This window comes from Triturus cristatus, chromosome 11 (genome assembly GCF_964204655.1).
Source record: "Triturus cristatus chromosome 11, aTriCri1.1, whole genome shotgun sequence".
NCBI classification, from domain to species: Eukaryota; Metazoa; Chordata; class Amphibia; order Caudata; family Salamandridae; genus Triturus; species Triturus cristatus.
In genome coordinates, this window is record NC_140594.1 from 60,694,608 (window position 1) to 60,718,162 (window position 23,555).

The 23,555-nt window shown below is 46.7% G+C and overlaps 1 protein-coding gene across 2 annotated transcripts in view; it reads left to right on the forward strand.

Annotated features, from left to right (window-relative positions):
• TANGO2 (transport and golgi organization 2 homolog) overlaps window positions 1-23,555 on the forward strand; it is a 545,308-nt gene that overhangs the window by 314,568 nt on the left and 207,185 nt on the right. For both annotated transcript variants that reach the window (XM_085635540.1, XM_085635541.1), the window contains one exon: window positions 9,739-9,853. In XM_085635540.1, coding sequence (XP_085491666.1) covers window positions 9,739-9,853 — 115 coding nt within the window. The remainder of the gene's footprint in view (window positions 1-9,738; window positions 9,854-23,555) is intronic.

The following is a 23,555-nucleotide window of genomic DNA, read 5'->3' on the forward strand; positions in this document are numbered from 1 at the left end:
TCGGGACGCAGTGCTGATATCAGTGGACCTTGAACAGTCGTTCGCTAATGTATGGTGGGACTTTTTATTGTAAATGATGTCTAAAATGGGCTTTCCCCACAATACCGGGTGTGTAGAGGCACGAGGCAGTTATGCCCGCTGTCCCTGTTGCTGTTTGCTCTGGCCATTGAACCCCTCGTAGAGCTATTCAGACAAGAAGGCTGGGGCTCTGGTATGACAGTTGAGGGAAGAGAACACATTATCTCCCTTTATGCGGATGATATACTCCTCTACCTGAGAGACAGGGCCCAGGGCGTTACAAGAGCTTTGGAACTTTTACAGGATTTTAAGGTGGTGTCCAGCTGCGGGTCAATAAGACCAAGACACATATATTACCTTCAGATCTGATGTGATCGCCTATCTCCTTTCGATATCTGTGGATCCAGATATTTTTATAAGTTGAAGGATCTCCGAGAAGCCAATTTGTGGAAATCTCTCCTCTCCCTGAAGTCCTGTGTCACCTTCTAGCGCTCACTTAAGCTACCCATCATGGCTAGGATATTGATCACTAAAATAGTCATGCTCCCAAGACTCCTATATTTTTTCACAGATTTGCCAGTGGGAGTTCCAGTCACGTGGTTTAAGCAACTAGACACTCTGTTACATGACTTGATATGGGACGGTGGCCATCATAGTGTATCCTTAGCTGTCCTTCAGCGCCCCCCGGAGGAGGGAGGTTTGGATGTCCCAGATTTCAAACTCTATTTTTTGGCTTCACAGCTCCAGTGGAGCACACTGGGGCTTAACGGGACTAACCAGAGCGAGCTGGGGGTGACTGGGTCTTCGGCGCACATGGAGACTTTATTGGCTTAACTGATATGCCCTTCGGTGGCTATCCAGCACCCAGGGGTGCTACTATCTGCAGCATTGAAATGCTGGCGCATATGTGTTTTAAAGACTGCGGGAACACATCATATGCACCGGCACTGCCTCTGGTGGGGCTCAATAATGGAGAACCTCTCTTATTTTACGGTTGGGCAACTGTCGACTTGGACAAATGCTGTGCTGGTCATGGTTGCAGACTTCTATTAGCCGGCACCATAATACCATTGGAAGACGTGATGGAACATTATAACCTGCTGTCGGGCATTTCCCTACATATGAAGCATTAACATGAGCGTTTCGGACTTGTGGGCTGGTGAACGGGAGGAACCCACGAACCATGCTGTCCTGCAGTTATTGGTCTCCATGGTTGCAATTAGGCAGCTGGTGACTTGGTTTACCAGTCTCCATTGACTGTGATCCGCTTCCCTTTAATTGTTTTGCGGGACAGATGGGGTAAGGATTTTGCAATGTGAGCTGACATACCTGGAGTGGTGGAGAATATTGCTCTCCCCGAAAAGAATCTCTAGAGGTTGAAGTATCTCCAATTCAGATATATATACACATGACGCCGTACAAACTTCAGGTGGTCTATGGAGTCCCTGCCCCAGATGGGGACATTTAGATGCAGATTTTGCCCACATGGTGTGATACTGTCCCTGACTACGACCCTATTGGGAGACGGTACTTGCCGCCATGGGGAGACACTTGGATGATCTCCCCCTAGTTCTCTGGAGGCATGTGTGCTGGGGCTGTTCCCGAGGCCGAACTCACGAAAAGTTGGTACGAGGTTTATAGATCTGACCCTAGTGTTAGCCAAAAGTAGAATAGCTATGACCTGGAAATCGGCAGTGGAGCCCAGGGTGCAGACTTGAAGGACGGATGTCACACAGTGGGCGAGGGCTGAGGAGCGGGCGCTGGTTAGAGAAGAAGCCAGAGCGGTACGGGTCCACCATATAGAGTATTTATGGACTGAGGTGCTGGTAACATGAGAGCACCCGGAGAACGGCCCAGGGGGTGACCCAGAGACAAGCGATGACTTGCTTGAGAAAGGGGAAGTTGGAGTACCGGGGGACCAAAGGGACGAGACGGCTACGAGAAAACCTGGATGACATCCCTAGACCCTGGCTTTAATGTACCGCCCAGTTGTAATGAACAGAGGAGGTTAGATACCCCCCATCCACATGCAGGGCAGAAGGTGTGGCCTTGGTCGCAGTCGGCATTCATTACAACACTAGGAGGGAGCCGCCCATTGGAAGCTACCAGGCCCCTCTCCCACCTGATAGTTAGAGGTAGCTGCCGGCTATCACTGCGGGCTGGCGACACAAAGCTGACTGAGTCCTTTCATTGTGCAAGGTCACCCTGTTTGTCTGTATTTTCATATCTGTTCATTATATTTTCCCACTCTCAATTACATGAATGGCAAATCAATTTCCTTCAAATGCTATATTATCTTACTGTTGTAATGTTGTCATAGCTCCCCTTCGTAAAAGTAAGGGGATACTACCTAGGAACAGCAATGGTGTAAACCGATAGTAACAATCCGATCCGAGGAGTGTTGAATGTTAAAAATTAGACAGTGTAATGGCTTATTACTACATGGCACACCGCTGTAACTTGTTAAAATGTAAAATGCCAACTTTAAAAAAAAAATAGATAATAATAATTAACACAGGGTTTAGACAGGTATATATTAAAAGTAGGGTTCAGATGGGTAGATAATAGATTACTCAGAGTTTAGACGGGCATATATTAAAAGCAGGGTTCAGATAGGTATATAATAAATAACGCTGGGTTTAGACAGGTATATATTAAAATCAGGGTTCAGGTATGTAGATGATAAATAATGCAGGGTTCAGAATGGCATATTAAAGCAAGGTTCAGGTAGGTAGGTAATGAATAATGCAGGGTTTAGACAGGTATATATTAAAAGCAGGGTTCAGATAGGTAAATAATGCAGGTTTAGACGTGTATATATTAAAAGCAGGGTTCAGGTAAGTAGATGCTAAATAATGCAGGGTTTAGACGAGTATACATTAAAAGCAGGTTTCAGGTAGGTAGATAACAGATAACTCAGGGTTTAGACAGGCATACATTAAAAGCCGGATTCAGGTAGGTAGATAATAATTAACGCAGGTTTTAGACCGGTATATATTAAAAGCAGGGCAGGGAGATCGATAATAACGCAGGGTTTAGACGTTTATACATTAAAAGCAGGGTTCAGGTAGGTAGATAACGCAGGGTTTAGACAGGTATATATTAATTTCAGGGTTCAGATAGGTAGATAATAAATAACGTGAAGTTTAGACTGGCATATATTAAAAGCAGAGCTCAGGTAGGTAAATAATAAAAAAAAATGCAGGGTTTAGAAGGGCATATATTTAAAGCAGAATTCAGGTAGGTAGATAAATAATGCAGAGTATAGACTGGTATATATTAAAAGCAGGGTTCAGGTAGGTAGATAAATAATGCAGGGTATAGACTGGTATATATTAAAAGCCGGTTTCATATAGGTAGATAATAAATAATGAAGGGTTTAGGCTCGCATATATTAAAAGCAGGTTTCAGATAGGTAGATAATAATGCAGGGTTTAGACCGGTATATATTAAAAGCAGTGTTCAGGTAGGTAGATGATAATGCAGGGTTTAGACTGGCATATATTAAAAGCAGGTTTCAGATAGGTAGATAATAATGCAGGGTTTAGACGGGTATATATTAAAAGCAAGGTTCAGGTAGGTAGATGATAAATAATGCAGGGTTTAGATTGGTATATATTTTTATTTTATTTAAAATGTTTTATATAACGCAAATGACAATGACTTACAAATCATTAAGCATAGTAAAGGTACATAGAGTGTAACAGAAACAAATAGCATAGAGGGGCAGAGAGTTGAGGATCTAAACCAGGAATCGTTTCATTAACAGGAGTTTGACTTTTTTGTTGAAGGAGTAAATGGAGGGAGTCAGTCTTATATCAGGAAAGAGAGAGTTCCAAATTCTGGGAGCAAGACTCGAGAATGATCTGTTGTAGGTTTTCTTCTTGTTGAAACGTGGCTATAGCAGTAGGATGGAGGCACTTCTGGTAAATCTAGCGTCTCCAGATCACTCAAGCTTGTTGGCGAGATAGGTTGGGGTGGAGGCGCTTCTGGTGGATCTAGCGCCTCCAGATAGCTCAAGCTTGTTGGCAAGATAGGTTGGAGGCGCTTCTGGTGGATCTAGCGCCTCCAGACAGCTCAAGCTTGTTTGCGAGATAGGTTGGGGTGGAGGTGCTTCTGCTTTTTCTAGCGCCTCCAGATAGCTCAAGCTTGTTGGCAAGATAGGTTGGAGGCGTTTCTGGTGGATCTAGCACCTCCAGACAGCTCAAGCTTGTTTGCGAGATAGGTTGGGGTGGAGGTGCTTCTGCTGGATCTAGCGCCTCCAGATCTCTCAAGCGTGTTGGTGAGATAGGTTGGTGTGGAGGCGCTTCTGATGGATTTAGCGTCTCCAGATCACTCAAGCTTGTTGGCAAGATTGGTTGTGGAGGCGCTTCTGGTGGATCTAGCGCCCCCAGACCGCTCTAGCTTGTTGGCGAGATAGGTTGGTATGGAAGCGCTTCTGGTGGATCTTGCCCCTCCAGACAGCTCAGGCTTGTTGGCGAAATAGGTTGAGGTGGAGGCGCAGCTGCTGGATCTAGTTCCTCCTGATAACTCAAGCTTGTTGTCAAGATAGGTTGGGGTGGAGGCGCTTCTGGTGGATCTACCGCCTCCAGATAGCTGTAGCTCGTTGTCGAGATAGGTTGGGATGGAGGCGCTTCTGGTGGATCTAGTGCCTCCAGACAGCTCAAGCTTGTTGGCAAGATAGGTTGGAGGCGTTTCTGGTGAATATAGCGTCTCCAGATCACTCAAGCTTGTTGGCGAGATAGGTTGGGGTGGAGCTGCTTCTGATGGATCTAGCGCCTCCAGATAGCTCAAGCTTGCTGGCGAGATACGTTGGGGTGGAGGCGCTTCTGGTGGATCTAGCGTCCCCAGATAGCTCATGCTTGTTGGGAAGATAGGTTGGGGTGTTGAAATGTAGACCTTTGTGTGTCATGCATGCCATTTTTTGTAGAATTATAGTTTCGTAAGGAAGCCAGTTGAGGGATTTTAATGTTCTTGGGACTTATAAAACGCACGAATACCCGGAGGTGTCTTGGCGCTGACGATACAGTAAGGCCGCTCAGGCGTCTAGTTCTGAAACAACCGGGTTTTTAGTCCTTTCCTGAAGGTGGAGAGGGAGCTTGCACTTCTGAGCTCACTCGGAAGAGTGTTCCAGAGTTTAGAGGTGCCAAAGAGAAAGCTGCGGCCACCCCAGTGCGATGTTCGAATTCTGGGCACTGTCAGGAGTTTGGCCTCTGTAGAATGGAGATGTCTGGTTGGTTCATACCAGGCAAAACGTTTTTGAAGAAAGGAAGGACCTGTGTGATTCAGTGCTTTGTATGCCAGACACAGAGCCTTAAATTTGATACGCTGTAATACAGGAAGCCAGTGCAGATTGCGAATCTCTTTCGATACCGATTTGAGTCTGGGAATGTTGACCAATAGCCGTGCTGCTGTATTTTGAGCAATCTGAAGCTTTTTTAAGCACTGCTTCTGTATGTTCAGGTAAAACCCGTTACAGTAATCCAGTATAGACTGAATCAGCGATGTTACTACAGTTTTTCTGGTGTCCACAGGAATATTAGGAAGAATCTTCCTTACTTTCTTGGGAGGCGGAGACAGTTGCATTTGTATGCTGGGAGAGCGAAAGTTTGTTGTCGAACCACACTCCCAGGTTCTTAGCCTTAACCGCTGGTTGTGGTGGTTCTCCCATCTCTGCCGGCCACCACAGTTTGCGGCAGTTTGACTGCATATTACCAAAGATCAGGACCTCTGTTTTTTCAGAGTTGAGTTTAAGACAGTGTGTACTCATCCATCGGTTTATAGTACACATACAGTTCTGAAATTGCTAAATAAGAGGAGCCTGATTTTTATATGCGGCCACGACAATCTGGGTGTCATCGGCGTAAGATGTCCGACTAAGCCCAAAATCCCAGATCAAAGGAGCCAGTTTGGAGACATAGACTTTAAAAAGAGACTGGCTCAAGGAGGATCCCTGTGGTACTCCGCACGGAAGGGTATAAGGCTCAGAATGATACCCATCAACCGAAACTGTTACTCTCCTATCCTTGAGAAAGGAGGACAGTAGGGCTAGTGCCGTACCCCTGACCCCCAGACTCTCCAGCCGCTGTTGCAAGAGTGCGTGATTAACAGTATCAAAAGCGTCTGACAGATCGAGGAGCACAATGGCAGCCGTGCCTCCTCCATCCATCACCGCTCTGATCTCCTCTGTGGCTTTGATGAGTGCCGTTTCCATACTGTGTTCTTGGCGGAAACCAAACTGCGAGTGATCAAGCAAGGTATTTTCACGAATAAATTGAGTTAATTGAATATTCATGATATTGTCAATTATTTTAGCTAGCAGCGGCAACCGTGCTATAGGACGGTAGTTGTTCAGGTTGGTCGCATCTAGGGTGGGTTTCTTTAGCAGCGGAAGGATGGAGGTGTCCTTCTACATGGAAGGAAAGTTGCCAGAGTCAAACATTGAAGTAAAAATTTCTGTTAACCCAGGACTCACCAGGTCTGCTATTTGTTTCAGAAATGCTGGCGGGCATGGATCGGAGGGGGATCCCGACTTTGCTTCGTTAATGTATTTTGCCACTGTTTCAGATGAAGTGGGGGGAAAACTACTTCCATCAGTAGGTCTGGGGAGGTGTGATTGTACCTTTTTGACCCCGTGATAAGTCTTGCCACAGAGTTCAGTGAAGCCCTTAATGGGGCTGTTGTGGCTCTAGGCAGGCCTGTGAGTAACGCTTCCATATTCCAATTGGGGGATTACGAGTGTTTATACGGCCAGCTTGAAGTCAGTTTCAGGGAGGAAAGGTTTTAGTTTTTGTAGTATGCTCAGTTGTATTTACTCCTTTAGTGGTGGCACTAACACACTCCTGCATATTAAGATTTTTGTCCAGGATTATTCCTAGTGATTTGGCTGACTCAATGATTTGTGGTGAGCATTTGAAATCTGTTAAATGGTTAATCCAATCACTTGTCGAGTTTATCTGGTTGGGTGGGGCGATTAGGAGAAATTCAGTTTTTTGGTTGTTAAGTTTGAGGTGGTTGCATGAGAGCCAATTTTGGGTGTTTTGGAATGGGATTGAGAGATCGGATGTCTTCAGGAGATGAAATGTTCAAGTACAATTGGATGTCATTAGCGTAAAGATGATCGTGAATGTTGGTAGCCCTTAGCATTTCAGTTAATGGTTCCATGAATCAGTTGAAGATCGTGGAGGAAAAAGAGGAGCCTTGTGGGACACCGAGTGTGACCGGCGTAGTGTTGGAAAGGGATTGAATAACCTTGACTTTTTGCATTCTGTTTTGCAGAAACGAGGTGAACCAAATTAAGACAGACCCTGATTATCCCATCTTAGGCTCTAGTAAGTCAGGAAGGTAATCATGCTTTACCAAGTCAAAGGCCGAGGAGAGGTCCAAGAGGATTAGTAGGCATGATTTGTTTTGTTCCAATATTTTTAGAGCATCGTCCACTATATGTGTCAAAGCCGATTCAGTGCTGTGGCCCAAGCGGAAACCTGATTGGTGCCGGTCAAAGAGGTTGAATTGGTCGATATGATTGCAAAGTTGGACATGAACACTTTTTTCAAGAACTCTGGCCAGTGTTGGGATGTTGGAAATGGGGCAAAAATTGTCAAGGTTTGTTGGATCAGCCATAATTGTTTTTAAAATAGGGGTGTCCTGTCCGGCTTTTAGACAGTCCGGTCATTTACCCTGACTTAGTGAGGCATTTTATTAAAAGCAGAGTGTAGGTAGGTAGATAGTAAATAACACAGGGTTTAGACGGGTATATATTAAAAACAGGCTTTCAGGTAGGTAGATAACGCAGGGTTTAGACGGGTATATATTAAAAGCAGGCTTTCAGGTAGGTAGATAATAAAAAATGCAGGGTTTAGATGGGTATATATTAAAAGCAGGGTTCAAATAGATCATAAATAGCACAGGGTTTAGACTGGTATATATTAAAAGCAGGGTTCGGGTAGGTAGATAATAACGCAGGGTTTAGACAGGTGTATATTAAAAGCAGGGTTCAGGTAGGTGGATAATAACGCAGGGTTTAGACAGGTATATATTAAAAGCAGGGTTCGGGTAGGTAGATAATAACGCAGGGTTTAGCCAGGTATATATTAAAAGCAGGGTTCAGGTAGGTAGATAACGCAGGGTTTAGACAGGTATATATTAAAAGCAGGGTTCAGCTAGGTAGATAATAAATAGCTCAGGGTTTATTCAGGTATAGACTAAAAGCAGGGTTCAGATAGGTAGATAATAAATAATGCAAGGTTTCTTCATTATTTATGTACACTTTATTAATCTGACAATATTAATTAAACATAAAAGCAGAGTTCTATACGTTAAATGCAGCATTTTGACAGGTATTTATTAAAACAGGGTTCAGAGTATAAACATTAAAAGTGGGGTTCAGACGGTTATAGTTTAAATGTACTGTCCAGACCGGTATTCATTAAAAGTTGGGTTCAAACAGGTATGCAATAACTGCAGAGCTCTAATGGGTATACATTACATATAGTGTTAAACTGGGTATACGTTAAAAGCAGGATTCAGAGAGGTATTCATTAAACAGGGTTCAGAGGAGGATATACATTAAAAGTGGGGTTCAGACAGGTCTACATTAAATGTTATGTTAACACCGGTATCCATTAAATGCAGAGTTCAGACATGTATGAATTAAACAAAGGACACAGACGTGGTATACATTAAATTCAGATTTAGTACTAGTATTGATTAAAAGCAGGGTTCATACTAATTTACATTAAATGAATGGTTCGGCCATGTATACATTAAACACAGGGTTAGTCATGTATACTTTATCTGCAGTATTCAGATGCATATATATGAAGAGCAGGGTTTCTAAAGTTTAGCAAGTGTGTATCAGTGAAGTAACTCTTAATTAAGCGAAAATGGCTCTCCTGGGCCCATAATCCTCCTCTTGTTGAGGTGGTGTTTCTATCACAAGTACTTCTAAGTAAACTCTTGGTAGGCGGTGGGGAACATGCAAGATGTGAAGAGGCGTCTGGAGTGCAGAAAGTGGTAGTTTGTGCAGCTAAGGTATGCCGGGTGCCACATGATATGCTAGTGAATGTAGTTATGTGTGACGTCATAGCAGCAAGCGTACCTCAGCTCTGGATTATGTCAGTGTCACTATTCATAGTGGAAGCAGGATGGCAAAGACCTTTGCCATTGTACTCCTAGCCTAGTCTGGGGGCATTCCCTGGCACAGCACCCTGCTACCTGCTGGCGAGATCTGTCTGATACCCTACATCATTGTTCTTTTGAAGACTGAAGACAATGAAGAAATGTCAGTGCTGGGTGACGTGGACACTTGTTTTGGGGGCCACTGTCATTACTCGTGATCCTATTCTGTACTACCTCTAACAGTGGGATTCCGGTTCTTGAAGGTGCTCACATTTGTTGTTTCCCTTGTTAGTGTTTTCGTTTGTTTAAAGAGCCAGCTCAGATCCCATGCTTGCTTCCATCTGGGCTTCTAGTCATTGTCTAGAGTTTAAACTTTACTTGTAAGATTTTGATACAAGGCAGACTGGTTTATGGCCATATTGGGGGTTCTGGAGGGGAGACCACAACTCAGCCCTACTGGCCGTGTGAAGTGACAGATCTGTCAATGCATCATGATTCCCTGGTCTAGAGGCGACCCTTGGTTTTGAAACTCAGTGTGCATGTATAGACAGTGGCTCTTCTCAACCAGCTCAGTTTCCCCTGTGCTCATCTTCCGTGCAGGTTCTCTGGTAGCAAACTTCCTTTCGTCAGACATGGACAGCTATTCGTACCTGAAGAAGATCGCAGCCGAAGGACACCTGTACAATGGGTTTAATCTCATCGCAGCTGACCTCAGGTAAGCGGACAGGACCTTGAGAACACACAGGCCTTGGTGGTCAAACCATGTCTCTGGGGATGACCAGGTGATTAATTCTTCCTTGACTGAACTTGTACAATTGTAATAGGTGGAAGACTGTTATCTCTATCTTCTGTGTTCTATTATCTCACATGGAAGTCTGCAATAACTGTATAAAAGCCTATCTGTAATTTTCCTATTAGTCTAGTAGTGATATCACTAGTCAACTGTGATAAGAAGATAAGGTAGGTTCTCAGCTGTAACAATGAACCCAGTTAGTAGCTGCTCAGCTGTAGCAATGTACCAAGTTAGTAGCTGCTCAGCTGTAACAGTTTACCCAGTTGGTAGCGGCTCAGCTGTAGCAATGTACCCAGTTAGTAGCTGTTCACCTGTAACAGTGTACCCAGTTAGTAGCTGCTCAGCTGTAGCAATGTACCCAGTTAGTAGCTGCTCGGCTGTAGCAATGTACCCAGTTAGTAGCTGCTCGGCTGTAGCAATGTACCCAGTTAGTAGCTGCTCAGCTGTACCAGTGTACCCACTTAGTAGCTGCTCAGCTGTAACAATTTAACCAGTTAGTAGCTGCTCACCTGTAACAGTTTACCCAGTTAGCTGCTGATCAGCTGTAACAATGTACCCAGTTGTGTCATCACATTGCCCCTGCCAGAGCCAGCAGACAGTGTGACCATCTGAACTGCTTTTCTGAAATTGTCATTCGCAGAGTAGAGCCCATGACAAAGGTTCTTTACATGGAAGCAGGAGTCCCTCGTTATCTTACCACACATCGTGAACTGCAGCTAATCCTTAGCAGGACGCTGGTGTGTGGGTATGCCATTGCACTGTAGCTCTTTACTTATTCGTCATTTTTTAACCATGCTTGAGACCAATATTTAATCCTTCTGTGGGAAGGGTAATAGAGTAATCCTGTTTTATAAGGAATGACATACGCTCGTCCTGCGTTGAACAGATGTTGCGAGTCACCTTGGAGTTTAGTGTTCTTATAAATAGCCTCGCAAAGATGGGAGGGTTGGTTCATCACGGACTGGGACGCTGCCTTTCAAGCTCCACACTACACTGGAAAGCTTAATTGTCAATCTCACACGCTTGTTTCTTATTTGATGGCTTTCTTTTGTCTTTTTGCTTTTGTCCATCCGCTGGAGCATAGGTTCTTTGCTACGCTTTGGACTGAATGATTGTTATGTTGTGGTTTTTAATATTTCCAAGATATCTGCTGTTTTGCATCATGAATCTTAGAGGCCATCTTGGAAATACAAAAAATACACTTTCAAAATGGCTGGTCACTACCATTGGCTTTGCCTGTGCAATTTTAAAACCATGTTGAGAACAACAGAAGAGTGAGGGAAAAAAACAGGTAGTTGGCCACTCTCAATCCCCCAGGTAAATGTAATCAAATCAACAAAAGAGTGTGCCTTCAATTTATCAAAAGAGCACTACTGTAGAATCCAAATAGGTTTCTTTAGAAAGCCCTCACTCACCAACCTGGTTGGTGACATGCTTCATCATCGGGCCCCACCGGGAGAGGCCGAGTGCCACCCCGGTGTGCTTTGACTCCAGAATTACTGCGGAGCTGGTGATGTGAGTGTTGTGAGTGATGAAAGTGATAGTTAAAAATGTCTTGTTTATGTCAACAGAAAAAACTTTAATAGAAGCCAAACGGACATGTATAAAAACAAGGTGTAGGACGTATGGACTGAATAGATTGTCCAGCCAGGTCGCTTACAGTGTGGTCTATAAAAACAAGGTGTAGGACATATGGACTAAATGTATTAATTAGCCAAGTCACTTACCGTGTGGTCAACATGTTTCAGCCTATGTGTCATGTTTTAACAGGCATTCGTCAGGACCATAAGAAAACGTGAAACCCCGGCGGTATGGGCGCGCTAAGACCCACCCTAATCAAAGGTTATAAGTGTGAAAAAATTGATCACAAGAAATTGATCAAAAAAAATTGTTTGACTCCCACAATGGAGAGGAACCGAGTTTATTCTGGGTAGAAGACAAACAAACATAGACAAACGGAAAAGAGAGACAAACATGTAGAGATTAGGCATGGTCTCATGGGTTTGTCAATGGTGGACGTACAGTAACAGGTGCTCTGCGTGGTGCACTTAAACGGTAACGCTGAACAACTGTGCTACTATGAGGTCAGAAAGTGCTAAACGCTGTAAGAGAAAATCAAGCATTACTTGAACAAAAGAAGGTAGCTGTCTAACATTAACAGATATGAAATGCCCAGGACAAACAATAGCATAACGATAAAGTCATTGTGGTAGAATACTATGCGCAAGAAGAGTAGACACGGTGTGGTTGGGCAATGAGTACACAGAGCTTAAATGGTATCTCACTTGGGGTGTAGAGAATTTCTACACCATGAGTCTCGGGAGGGGGGTGGAAGCTACAATGGCACACCCTGGAGAGAGAGAAGAAAGAAAAAAGGGGAAGAAGGGTAAATACACTTCACAATTTGGGGGAGACGCCTGTTACTTAGCTGAGATCCTATTGTCGATGAAAACTCACGCCCGCTATGCGTGGCACCCGCTTGGCACCTAAGCAAACCCTCTGGAACCAGACCCTGATGGTGAATGCAAGCGAGGGCCGGTGAGCTTATATGGACGGGGTACGATCACCGCGCTCGAGAGGCGAGGCATGGAGGCGTGGTCACGTCGGGGGCGTAAGCATGGAAGGCGTCGTGACGTGATAGAGCACCAACCAATCAGTTTGCGAAAGACAAAGCTAGCTCAACTGTACCCAATTGGTGGAGGGGGTTGCTGAGTGCGTCTATGTTGTCAAGGAGACAGGAGGCTCTGGGCAAGTGCCCGGGAAGGAGGTTCCTACGATCTGTGCGAGACGTGGTGTACTCCAAAGCTTCACCCACGTTTTTGCGACCATTTTTTAAAACCCCTGGTCCAGCAAACCCCCACTTATCTTAAGGACACAAAACACCTTCTCAGTCTATTACGCGATCTACCTCTAGTCACAGAATCTACTATACTGGTGACTCTCGATATCGAGAGTTTGTACACCAGCATACCTCAAGACACCTTGAGTCTCCCCTATCATACAACCTCGTTCGACCTTCCCCAGGCTGCGACTGTCCCCGCAATGACCACAACAGTCACACTTGAGACACCTTGAGTCTCCCCATCATACAGGGGAGGAACCTCCTTCCCGGGCACTCGCCCGGAGCCTCCTGTCTCCTTTACAACATAGACGCACTCAGCACCCCCTCCACCTATTGGGTACAGTTGAGCTAGCTTTGTCTTTCGCAACCTGATTGGTTGTTGCTCTATTACGTCACAACGCCTTCCATGTTCACGCCCCCCCCGACGTGGCCACGCCTCCATGCCTCGCCTCTCGAGTGCGGTGATCGTACCCCGTCCATATAAGCTCACCGGCCCTCGCTTGCATTCACCATCAGGGTCCGGTTTCGGAGGGTTTGCTTAGGTGCCAAGCGGGTGCCACGCATAGAGGGCGTGAGTTTTCATCGACAATAGGATCTCAGCTAAGTAACAGGCGTCTCCCCCTTTCTTGTAAAGTGTATTTACCCTTCGTCCCCTTTTTTTCTTTCTTCTCTCTCTCCCCAGGGTGTGCCATTGTAGCTTCCACCCCCCTCCCGAGACCCATGGTGTAGAAATTCTCTACACCCCAAGTGAGATACCATTTAAGCTCTGTGTACTCAGTGCCCAATCACACTGTGTGTCTACTCTTCTTGCGTATAGTGTTCTACCACAATGACTTTATCGTAATGCTATTGTTTGTCCTGGGCATTTCATATCTGTTAGTGTTAGACAGCTACCTTCTTTTGTTCAAGTAATGCTCGATTTTCACTTACAGCGTTTAGCACTTTCTGACCTCATAGTAGCACAGTTGTTTAGCGTTACCGTTTAAGTGCACCACGCAGAGCACCTGTTACTGTACGTCCACCATTGACAAACCCATGAGACCATGCCTAATCTCTACATGTTTGTCTCTCTTTTCCATTTGTCTATGTTTGTTTGTCTTCTACCCAGAATAAACTCGGTTTCTCTCCATTGTGGGAGTCAAACTATTTTTTTGATCAATTTCTTGTGATCAATTTTTTCACACTTATAACCTTTGGTTGGGGTGAGCCTTAGCTCGCCCATACCTCCGGGGTGTCACGTTCTCTTATGGTCCTGACGAATGCAAAACATGACACATAGGCTGAAACATGTTGACCACACGGTAAGTGACTTGGCTAATTAATACATTTAGTCCATATGTCCTACACCTTGTTTTTATAGACCACACTGTAAGCGACCTGGCTGGACAATCTATTCAGTCCATACGTCCTACACCTTGTTTTTATACATGTCTGTTTGGCTTCTATTAAAGTTTTTTCTGTTGACACAAACAAGACATTTTTAACTATCACTTTCATCACTCACAACACTCACATCAACAACTCCGCAGTAATTCTAGCGTTGAAGCACACCGGGGTGGCACTCGGCCTCTCCCGGTGGGGCCCGATGATGAAGCATGTCACCAACCAGGTTGGTGAGTGAGGGATTTCTAAAGAAACCTATTTGGATTCTACAGTAGTGCTCTTTTGATAAATTGAAGGCACAATTTTAAAAGCATCCAGAATTGGTAACGCACATTGCAACTGGAGAGACAGACAGAGCAATGGGGGTGCAAGGAAAGAGCGTGAGTGTGCTTTATCGAAAATGAGAGGGAAAAAGGAGCGAGACATACACCTACAGTACACAGCTGAGCTGCCTACTGCAACACCACAAATATATATTCATATAGAATATACTTATATTCTTAGCAGGGTAGTGAAAAGAAGTATTTAAATACATGTCGGAAAATGTGACCTCATCATACTAAACTTGCTTCTATGTCAAGCTGTGGTGTTTTGATCTGTGGGTACTGAAAGTAACCTGGCCACAGGAGATCCTCAGATGTGTACCGACACTCGTGGAAGGCGACATGATCGACAACACCTTGAGATCCTCCAAAGGGCAGGTGCTTTGAGTACCAGATTGTCCATTTACTCTACATGGTAAGGTGACCGAGGTACTATGCTAGGGGAGGCTGCAAGGTGTCTAGAGTATGACTGTTGTGGTCATTGCGGGGACAGTCGCAGCCTGCGGAAGGTCGAACGAGGTTGTATGATAGGGGAGACTCAAGGTGTCTAGAGTGCGACTGTTGTGGTCATTGCTGGGACAGTCGCAGCCTGGGGAAGGTCGATCGAGGTTGTATGATAGGGGAGACTCAAGGTGTCTAGAGTATGACTATAGTGGTCATTGCGGGGACAGTCGCAGCCTGGGGAAGGTCGAACGAGGTGGTATGATAGGGGAGACTCAAGGTGTCTAAAGTATGACTGTTGTGGTCATTGCGGGGACAGTCGCAGCCTGGGTACGGTCGAACGAGGTTGTATGATAGGGGAGACTCAAGGTGTCTAAAGTATGACTGTTGTGGTCATTGCTGGGACAGTCGCAGCCTGGGGGAGATCGAACGAGGTTGTATGATAGGGGAGACTCAAGGTGTCTCGAGTATGACTGTTGTGGTCATTGCTGGGACAGTCGCAGCCTGGGGAAGGACGAACGAGGTTGTATGATGGGGAGACTCAAGGTGTCTAGAGTGCGACTGTTGTGGTCATTGCGGGGACAGTCACAGCCTGGGGAAGGTCGAACGAGGTTGTAGGATAGGGGAGACTCAAGGTGTCTCGAGTGTGACTGCTGTGGTCATTGCGGGGACAGTCGCAGCCTGGGGAACGTCGAACGAGGTTGTATGATATGGGAGACTCAAGGTGTCTCGAGTGTGACTGTTGTGGTCATTGCTGGACAGTCGCAGCCTTGGGAAGGTCGAACGAGGCTGTATGATGGGGAGACTCAAGGTGTCTAGAGTGCGACTGTTGTGGTCATTGCGGGGACAGTCGCAGCCTGGGGAAGGTCGAACGAGGCTGTATGATAGGGAGACTCAAGGTGTCTCGAGTGTGACTGTTGTAGTCATTGCTGGGACAGTCGCAGCCTGGGGAAGGTCGAACGAGGTTGTATGATAGGGGAGACTCAAGGTGTCTCGAGTGTGACTGTTGTGGTCGTTGCTGGGACAGTCGCAGCCTGGGGAAGGTCGATCTCGCCCACACGGAATAATTGAACATCTACGCATTAGGAGCAAAGACTATTGATGCCCAGCCCAGATAGACGTAGATGCCCATCTGACACGTGATTGGATGGGAGCTTACCAATTCGTTATTCAGAGTGTACACGATTGTCCAAGAAGTGTACTCTCACAAATGTTCCTGTGCTCCAAGAACTCGTCCTGGGCAGCGGTCCCACCAGGGGCAGCCGTATGCGATGGATAACTGCATACCCTTATGGATCTAATGAGTGGCCCGGAGCTGCCCAGATGAAGCCCCTATGCTAAAGGTTGATCTAACAAACAAACCTTGCAGCAGCAATAGAACATCCATGCTGAAGTCATGGCTGTGGGAGGCTGTTGTGTTTGTCAACTCGTAGTTACAGCGCAAGGACTGTGCTCAAGCCTGCGGAGAGGCCCTGATGGAGCCGGGCACCATCCATCACGTGACATGGCCGCAGAGAGCTGCCGTGAAAAGTGCCCGGGTCTGCAAAGGGTTCACACAATGACTCGGAAGCGGCGACTGATTGGACGGGTATCGCTGCGGCTGTCATTCGAAGAGTCTTTCGGGAATTGGGGGCAGACGGAGCCGTGTACGTCAGTGGAAGGCAGGGTGACTGGAGCTGAAAGAAGCTGATGAAAGGAGGGCGAGGAGCCATGAATAAGAAACAGGGCCGAGGCGGCAGCAAGGCGAGCAGATGAAAGCGGAGGTCTTGTTCCTTTCACAGTTGGGGTGAGAAATCACCCAGACGTGTTTCACAGTGGTCGCCGGGTCAAGGAGCCGGAGCGGATGAGTGCAAGAGACAATCGGACACGGAAGCAGGTAGGCTCCGAGGCTGATAAAAGGAGTGACCCGCTGATGGAAAAGGACCAGCGAGGAGCGGAAACAACGAGATGCGGATGGAAATGAGAAAATGTGCATGCCACTCGGTGGCCAATGGGATCACCGCCGCCCCCTCCTGCCTTTTCACATGCTAACATGTGTACATAGTCCAGTAGAGTGAACATTGCGTGTGTGCCTGTCTGAAGCATGTGGCCATCAATAAAGAAGGCAAGAAGGCTATTGGTATCAAGATGGCACCCATGACCTCGGTGCCGTTTGAGCTCCCTGCGGCACATTATAAGAAGATGTCCTCCTTGGAGAAGGACTGTTACAGCTGCAAGCCTGGACCCAGTCTCAGCCAACACGCCCACCCGCGTGTGTGTGGACCACACAGTAGTATGACAAATCCTCTCTGTCCTCCCAGGCCTTCTTCAAGTATATGTTGTCCAAGCCCCTTTACGCATCCCCTGTGACGTCAGTCTTAACTCCCACCCATGTTTAAAATGTATGCAACCCTATGGGGTATTGTTGGGTAACGAATGTCTATCCATCCGACAGCGGACTAACACCACCCTCTTATATCTGAAGGCGCTGCTGGTAAAAGACATCCTTGGTCTGGAGTCCTGGTGGGACACAACATGAGCTTGAGTGTCAGCGGGGTACCTCATACGTAACCCAAGGGAAACACATTCTCATGGCCTCTGCCAGCCTTGGCCCCCTGACTGACACCTGGTGCCCACCAGAGGCCTGGGCGGTTTCTCCGCTACTCTCGCCTGTGGTCAGTATCTGCTCTCCCCTGTTCTTTCCAACTCTACTCAAAGTCACATATGAACAAGCATTTGCAATGCAATAGGTCTCGCATTTGCGAGAGTTTAAGCTATTGGCATTGTAAATGACCATGCCTTTTATTTATCTGTTTTGCTAATTAACACATGAATAAAAGGCAGTGTCATTTACAATGCTGATAGCTCAAACTCTTCTAAATGCGAGACCTATTCAAAGAAGCGGCCGTCATTGTCCTGGAGTGCTCGGAAAGTGAAAACACGCATGGCGCGCTGATTGTTGCAGGAAAGCATGTAGTACCTGCAGTAGGGGAAACTCGTTACAGAAAATAGTGCTTACAGAGTAAAAGATACGTACTATGTATCAATCGAAGTAAAAGGGCCAGTCCTCATGGGAGGTTACAAATGAAGACAAGGCGGTACTAAGGAGGAACTAAATAGCCTTTTAACAAATCAGAAGCCAGCATTTACGAAGGGCAATGACACAAGCCAATGACAAATATGGGCGGAGAGTAGGCGGGGCTTCTATTGCATACTCCATTACAGCATGCCGCAGAGCAGCGCATGCGCTTCCCAGGCTCAACCTAAAAATCATCAACAGCCTTGTACCACGAACAGCAGGCCCGGCATCCATGATCCAGTGTCCGCTCCACAGTGCAACCAGAACTCACAAAGACAGAGGTAATGTCCTCCTCACAGGCATTCCACACACCACTCTCCTTACCCCGCCAAAAGCCAAGTTCTACACCACTGTGCAAACAGCACTCATTGTCACAGTGCTCTGCCAGAGGTTTTCCACACACCACCCTCGTTCCTCTAAAAGCTTACAGTTCTCACTTACATAGACGGAGGCAGTGCCCACCTCACAGGCTTTCCACGCACCTGTCAGGTTCCGATCTTCCTGGCGTCCTCGGAGCTGGGCTGATGCTTAATGGGTCCACCTCTTGACTGCCCCAAGTCCGGAATACAAAGGAACGCGGACTAGTGGAATAGTCAAGTGAGGGAAGGAAAGGGTAGGAACAGCGGGGAAGGAGATCTGAGGAGAGAAATGAACACAATTAACAATGGTTGAGGAAGAACAGTCGCTAGCTGTGTACACGGTCTAACAGGTGAGTAATGAATTATGTCTACACTCTACCTGAAAAGGAAAACATACGAAGTTGGAATGCCTGAAGAGAGAAGCGGAGGACTACACTGGTTTTAGCCTGCAAGGTAATCAGAAGAGAACGTTCAAGTTACACAGATTTACCAGTCACCCCTCAACGAACTCCCTTTATACCGGAACAACATGGGGGATGCTCCTACGTACCCGAAGCCTTGGGGTCCCAGGGTTCTGGAGCAACACAATGACCTTCTCTACTCCGTAACTCTCTAGCCCTAGGCAAATAATAGTCAATGAACAAACGCGGTGTTAACTGTTCAACCGTGAAGGGGCATCACATGTGGATGCTTAAGGAAACAAAATGGTGAAGGCGATAGGGAAATACGTCTTTCCTCTACCTGCGCGAGCAGCGTTTCCTGTGGGCGTAAGCAAGGTTTGCTCTGTACTCAAGTTTATACAGTGCCCTACTCTTGCTCTATCCCCGCTACAGAGTACACATTAGAATATAGCGATGAATAAATGCGTCTCCCACCAGGGAGTGTCATACGGTATCCAGTCGTGCAGGGGATCTCCCAAAGAGCCCTCTGGGATGTTTTCCCCGGCCTGGGCTGCGGCGGGCAGCGAGGAAGGCGGGGGGTCGTGGAGAGGCTTCACTGCAATTGAGGAGCGTAAACACCCAAAGATCGTTCCTCTGCACGAGACTCGGAAAGTGAATCTCACCAACAGAGGAACCAAGATGTGTGCAACAACACGCTTTAGCGTTCCTCTGCACGAGACTCGGCAATGAGGTCTCTCCAACAGAGGAACGGGGAACAGATATTACAACGGGCGCGCCTCTGCATGAGACTCGGAAACAAAGTCTCTCCAACAGAGGAACGGGGAACAGATATTACAACGGGCGCGCCTCTGCATGAGACTCGGAAACAAAGTCTCTCCAACAGAGGAACGTGTCTCGGAACCAAGGTACGCTTTAGCGTTCCTCCGCACGAGACTCGGCAAGCTGGTCTCTCCAACGGAGGAACGGGGGCGGCAGACCTCCGGAACGAGGACCAGGAACGAGGAAGCTGGGTTGTACTCACGGTGCATAGATCTGGAACGTGAACTAGCTGGCCGTCGGGTTGTCGCTTCGTCGGAAATCCGTGACTGAAGGAATAACCAGCACTGAGTGTTCTTCCGGCCTTGAAGATAACGGAAATGCGCTCCGCGTCATCGACACGTGATCCGTGTCTCGGGCTGGGCATCTTGGGAAATGTAGTTTTCGGCCCTGTTGGAGCGGGCGGATTAGACAGTCAGTGATTACCGGGTGCTCGGCCTGACAGCACCACCCTTGTCCCTGCAAAAGCGGAGAGTCCTCACTTACATAGACGGAGGCAATGTCTTCACAGGCTTTCCACACACCACCCGTGTCCCTCCAAAAGCTGACAGTCCTCACCGACATAGACGGAGGCAATGCCCACCTCTCAGGCTTTCCACACACCACCCGTGTCCCTCCAAAAGCTGAGTCCTCACTTACATAGACGGAGGCAATGCCCACCTCTCAGGCTTTCCACACACCACCCGTGTCCCTCCAAAAGCTGACAGTCCTCACATAGACGGAGGCAATGCCCACCTCTCAGGTTTTCCACACACCACCCGTGTCCCTCCAAAAGCTGACAGTCCTCACCTACGTAGACGGAGGTAATGCTCACCTCACACTGCCACAGGCTTTCCACACACCATTCTTGCCCCTCCTCCCCAGGTCAAAGAAATGGCTTTCCCCCACCCAGGATTGATTTTAGAACCCTGCGTTATCAGCAGGGCAGCTTTACCACAAGCCCTACTGTCTTAGGCGGAAGTGGCGTTCCGAGGAGGAGACCATGTCAGGAGGGGGCACATTCTTCAGATGAATAAAGTGCAGCAGAAGAAAGGCCCACGTCACGTCTTCACCCAAGATTAGCTCGTCACAGACTTCGGCTGCCTCTGAGGCCGTGTAAATGAAGAGGAACCCAAGATGGCGCCGTGAGAGATGTGCTCACTGAGGACACCGACTGTGACCTGCAAGTCACACGTTCGAGAATCCTGGCGTGGCAGCTCAGCTATCCATCCTTCAGAGGTGGGTAAACGGAGTACTGTTCCGTGTAGCTCATTAGTAATACAGCAAGCTATACTGTCACTATATATTAATGCTGTTCTTATTAACGGCCACCTGTTCAGATGCTGTCTCCCTCCTAACTCCACCATACATAGAAATGCTACGTAACTGAACGTACCTCCTGCTCTCTCGTCTCCTCCCTCCCCCAGTTTGAGCAGCGCTAATGTGCTGGGTACCCCAAAACCATTGCCCACTGTGTGTGACAGACGTCTGCTCCACCCATCACTCTGTTCACTCGTGATCAGGCTACCAGGACGTGCCCTCTGGGAGCCCTCGCTGTTATCAAAAGCTAGTTTCAGATTGGGAAGGTGTTGAAAATAAACATTCTATTTTGCGCGCCTGGATTCGATTAACTGCTGGCTACCCGCATGCACGCCCAGAATAATCGCAGTCCCCAAGGCGTCTCATCTCCTTTTGGACGACAGGATTAAAGGGAATTACATTTACTGGTTGTTTGTAATAAAGATAAACAGTTTATTGATTGACAGTCGTCATGTCAGAGACTTCCTCGTACAAACCTGGCTGACCTCATCCTGGTCTATTCGTCACTTCCTTCGGACACAGTTCTACGTCGTTTATTTCCCTCTATGCACTTGTTCTCTGTCTTCCAGTAAATGTAGTTCTGCTCTCTGCCCATCGCTGTTCGACCTGTCTGTCCATCAATTTCATTTCTCACTGTGCTTACTTCCTTACCTAAACATGCCACAGGCTTGGGAACATTTTCAGTAAGTTCTTTGACCACTGTTTTGTGCTTCAGACCGTTTCTTATCACAATTTATTTCCTTAAACCAGTGCTTAATTTGAGCCAGTGGTTTCCGGTGCTCGGCACCAGAACCTATAACAGTCTGCCACATGGTGGCGTTGTCTGTCTAATTTAGAGACGAGCACAACAACAGGTGTTCATTAATTCAATATACCTTAAGAATGACTAATACTTACTGCCAAAGCCATTCTTTTAACTTTGGGGTCCTGGAATTGTCACCCTTGTAGGGGAGTAACGTTCTTGGTTATGCTGTTACTGTAATTGATAGCGGCAGTGGGCGGTGCACATGTAAGCGGCCTGCTGACTATGGCCTTATCACATATTTTATTACAAATCAAGGACTGCTTTAAAAGAAGCTTTTCGTTCTGTTTCACCAAACACTATATTTGTGCCAAAGACTAACAAGCCCTTTAGAGCTGGTCCTAAACAGAGCATGCCCGAACAAGCATTTGCAATGCAATAGGTCTCGCATTTGCGAGAGTTTGAGCTATTTTTATTGTAAATGACATTGCCTTTTATTTATGTTTTGGTTTTTGAAACATAAATAAAAGCCATTGTCATTTACAATGCCAATAGGTCAAACTCGCGTAAATACGAGACCTGTTGCATTGCAAATGCTTGTTATTACCGGAAAGCCCTTTCCACAGCGCATACTGGCTCCTTTAACGTTACTCACAAAAACAAACAAGTACAGGTAAAGCACGAGATGGCTTCGTGTTACCAAAAGCACAATGCTCCAGCCCTGGAATTATAATCAACATAGTGGCAGATCTTAAATCCCAATGGCAGGAGTCAGGAGGCCTCACAAGGAACATATTAACCTGTAATAATGTGCTAGAATCTGTTGGAGGAATATGGTTAAAGACCAGTGTGCCCACTGATGAGAGGCACGTGAGTCCAGGACAGTGTCTCCTATGAATGAGCAGTGCGGACCCTGAGTAACAGTCTCTTAATCATGCAGTTTTGCCATCTGCACTAGTCCTGTTATCATCAGCGCTATTCTTATGGTCATCGGCACTAGTCTCGTTGTCATCGGCACTAGTCTCGTTGTCATCGGCACTAGTCTCGTTGTCATCGGCACTAGTCTCGTTGTCATCGGCACTAGTCTCGTTGTCATCGGCACTAGTCTCCTTGTCATCGGCACTAGTCTCCTTGTCATCGGCACTAGTCTCATTGTTATCATCAGTGCTATTTTCATTGTTATCAGGGCTATTCTCATTGTTGTCATGGGCACTAGTCCCATTGTAATCAACAGTGCTATTCTCATTGTTGGCATCGGCACTAGTCCCATTGGTATCATCAGTGCTATTCTCATTGTTGGCATCGGCACTAGTCTCATTTTTATCATCAGTGCTATTCTCATTGCTGTCATGAGCAATAGTCCCATTGTTATTATCAGTGCTGTTCTCATTGTTGGCATCAGCACAAGTCCCATTGGTATCATCAGTGCTGTTCTCATTGTTGGCATCATCACTAGTCCCATTGGTATCATCAGTGCTATTCTCATTGTTGGCGTCGGCACTAGTCCCATTGGTATCATCAGTGCTGTTCTCATTGTTGGCATCGGCACTAGTCCCATTGGTATCATCAGTGCTATTCTCATTGTTGGCATCGGCTCTAGTCCAATTGGTATCATCAGCGCTATTCTCATTGTTGGCGTCGGCACTAGTCCCATTGGTATCATCAGCGCTATTCTCATTGTTGTCATGGGCACTAGTCCCATGGTTATCAGTGCTATTCTCATTGTTCGCATCGGCACTAGTCTCATTGTTATCATCAGGGCTATTCTCATTGTTGGCATCGGCACTAGTCCCATTGTTATCATCAGTGCTATTCTCATTGTTGTCATGGGCACTAGTCCCCTTGGTATCATGGTATCATCAGCGCTATTCTCATTGTTGTCATGGGCACTAGTCCCATTGGTATCATCAGTGCTATTCTCATTATTGGCATCGGCACTAGTCCCATTGGTATCATCAGC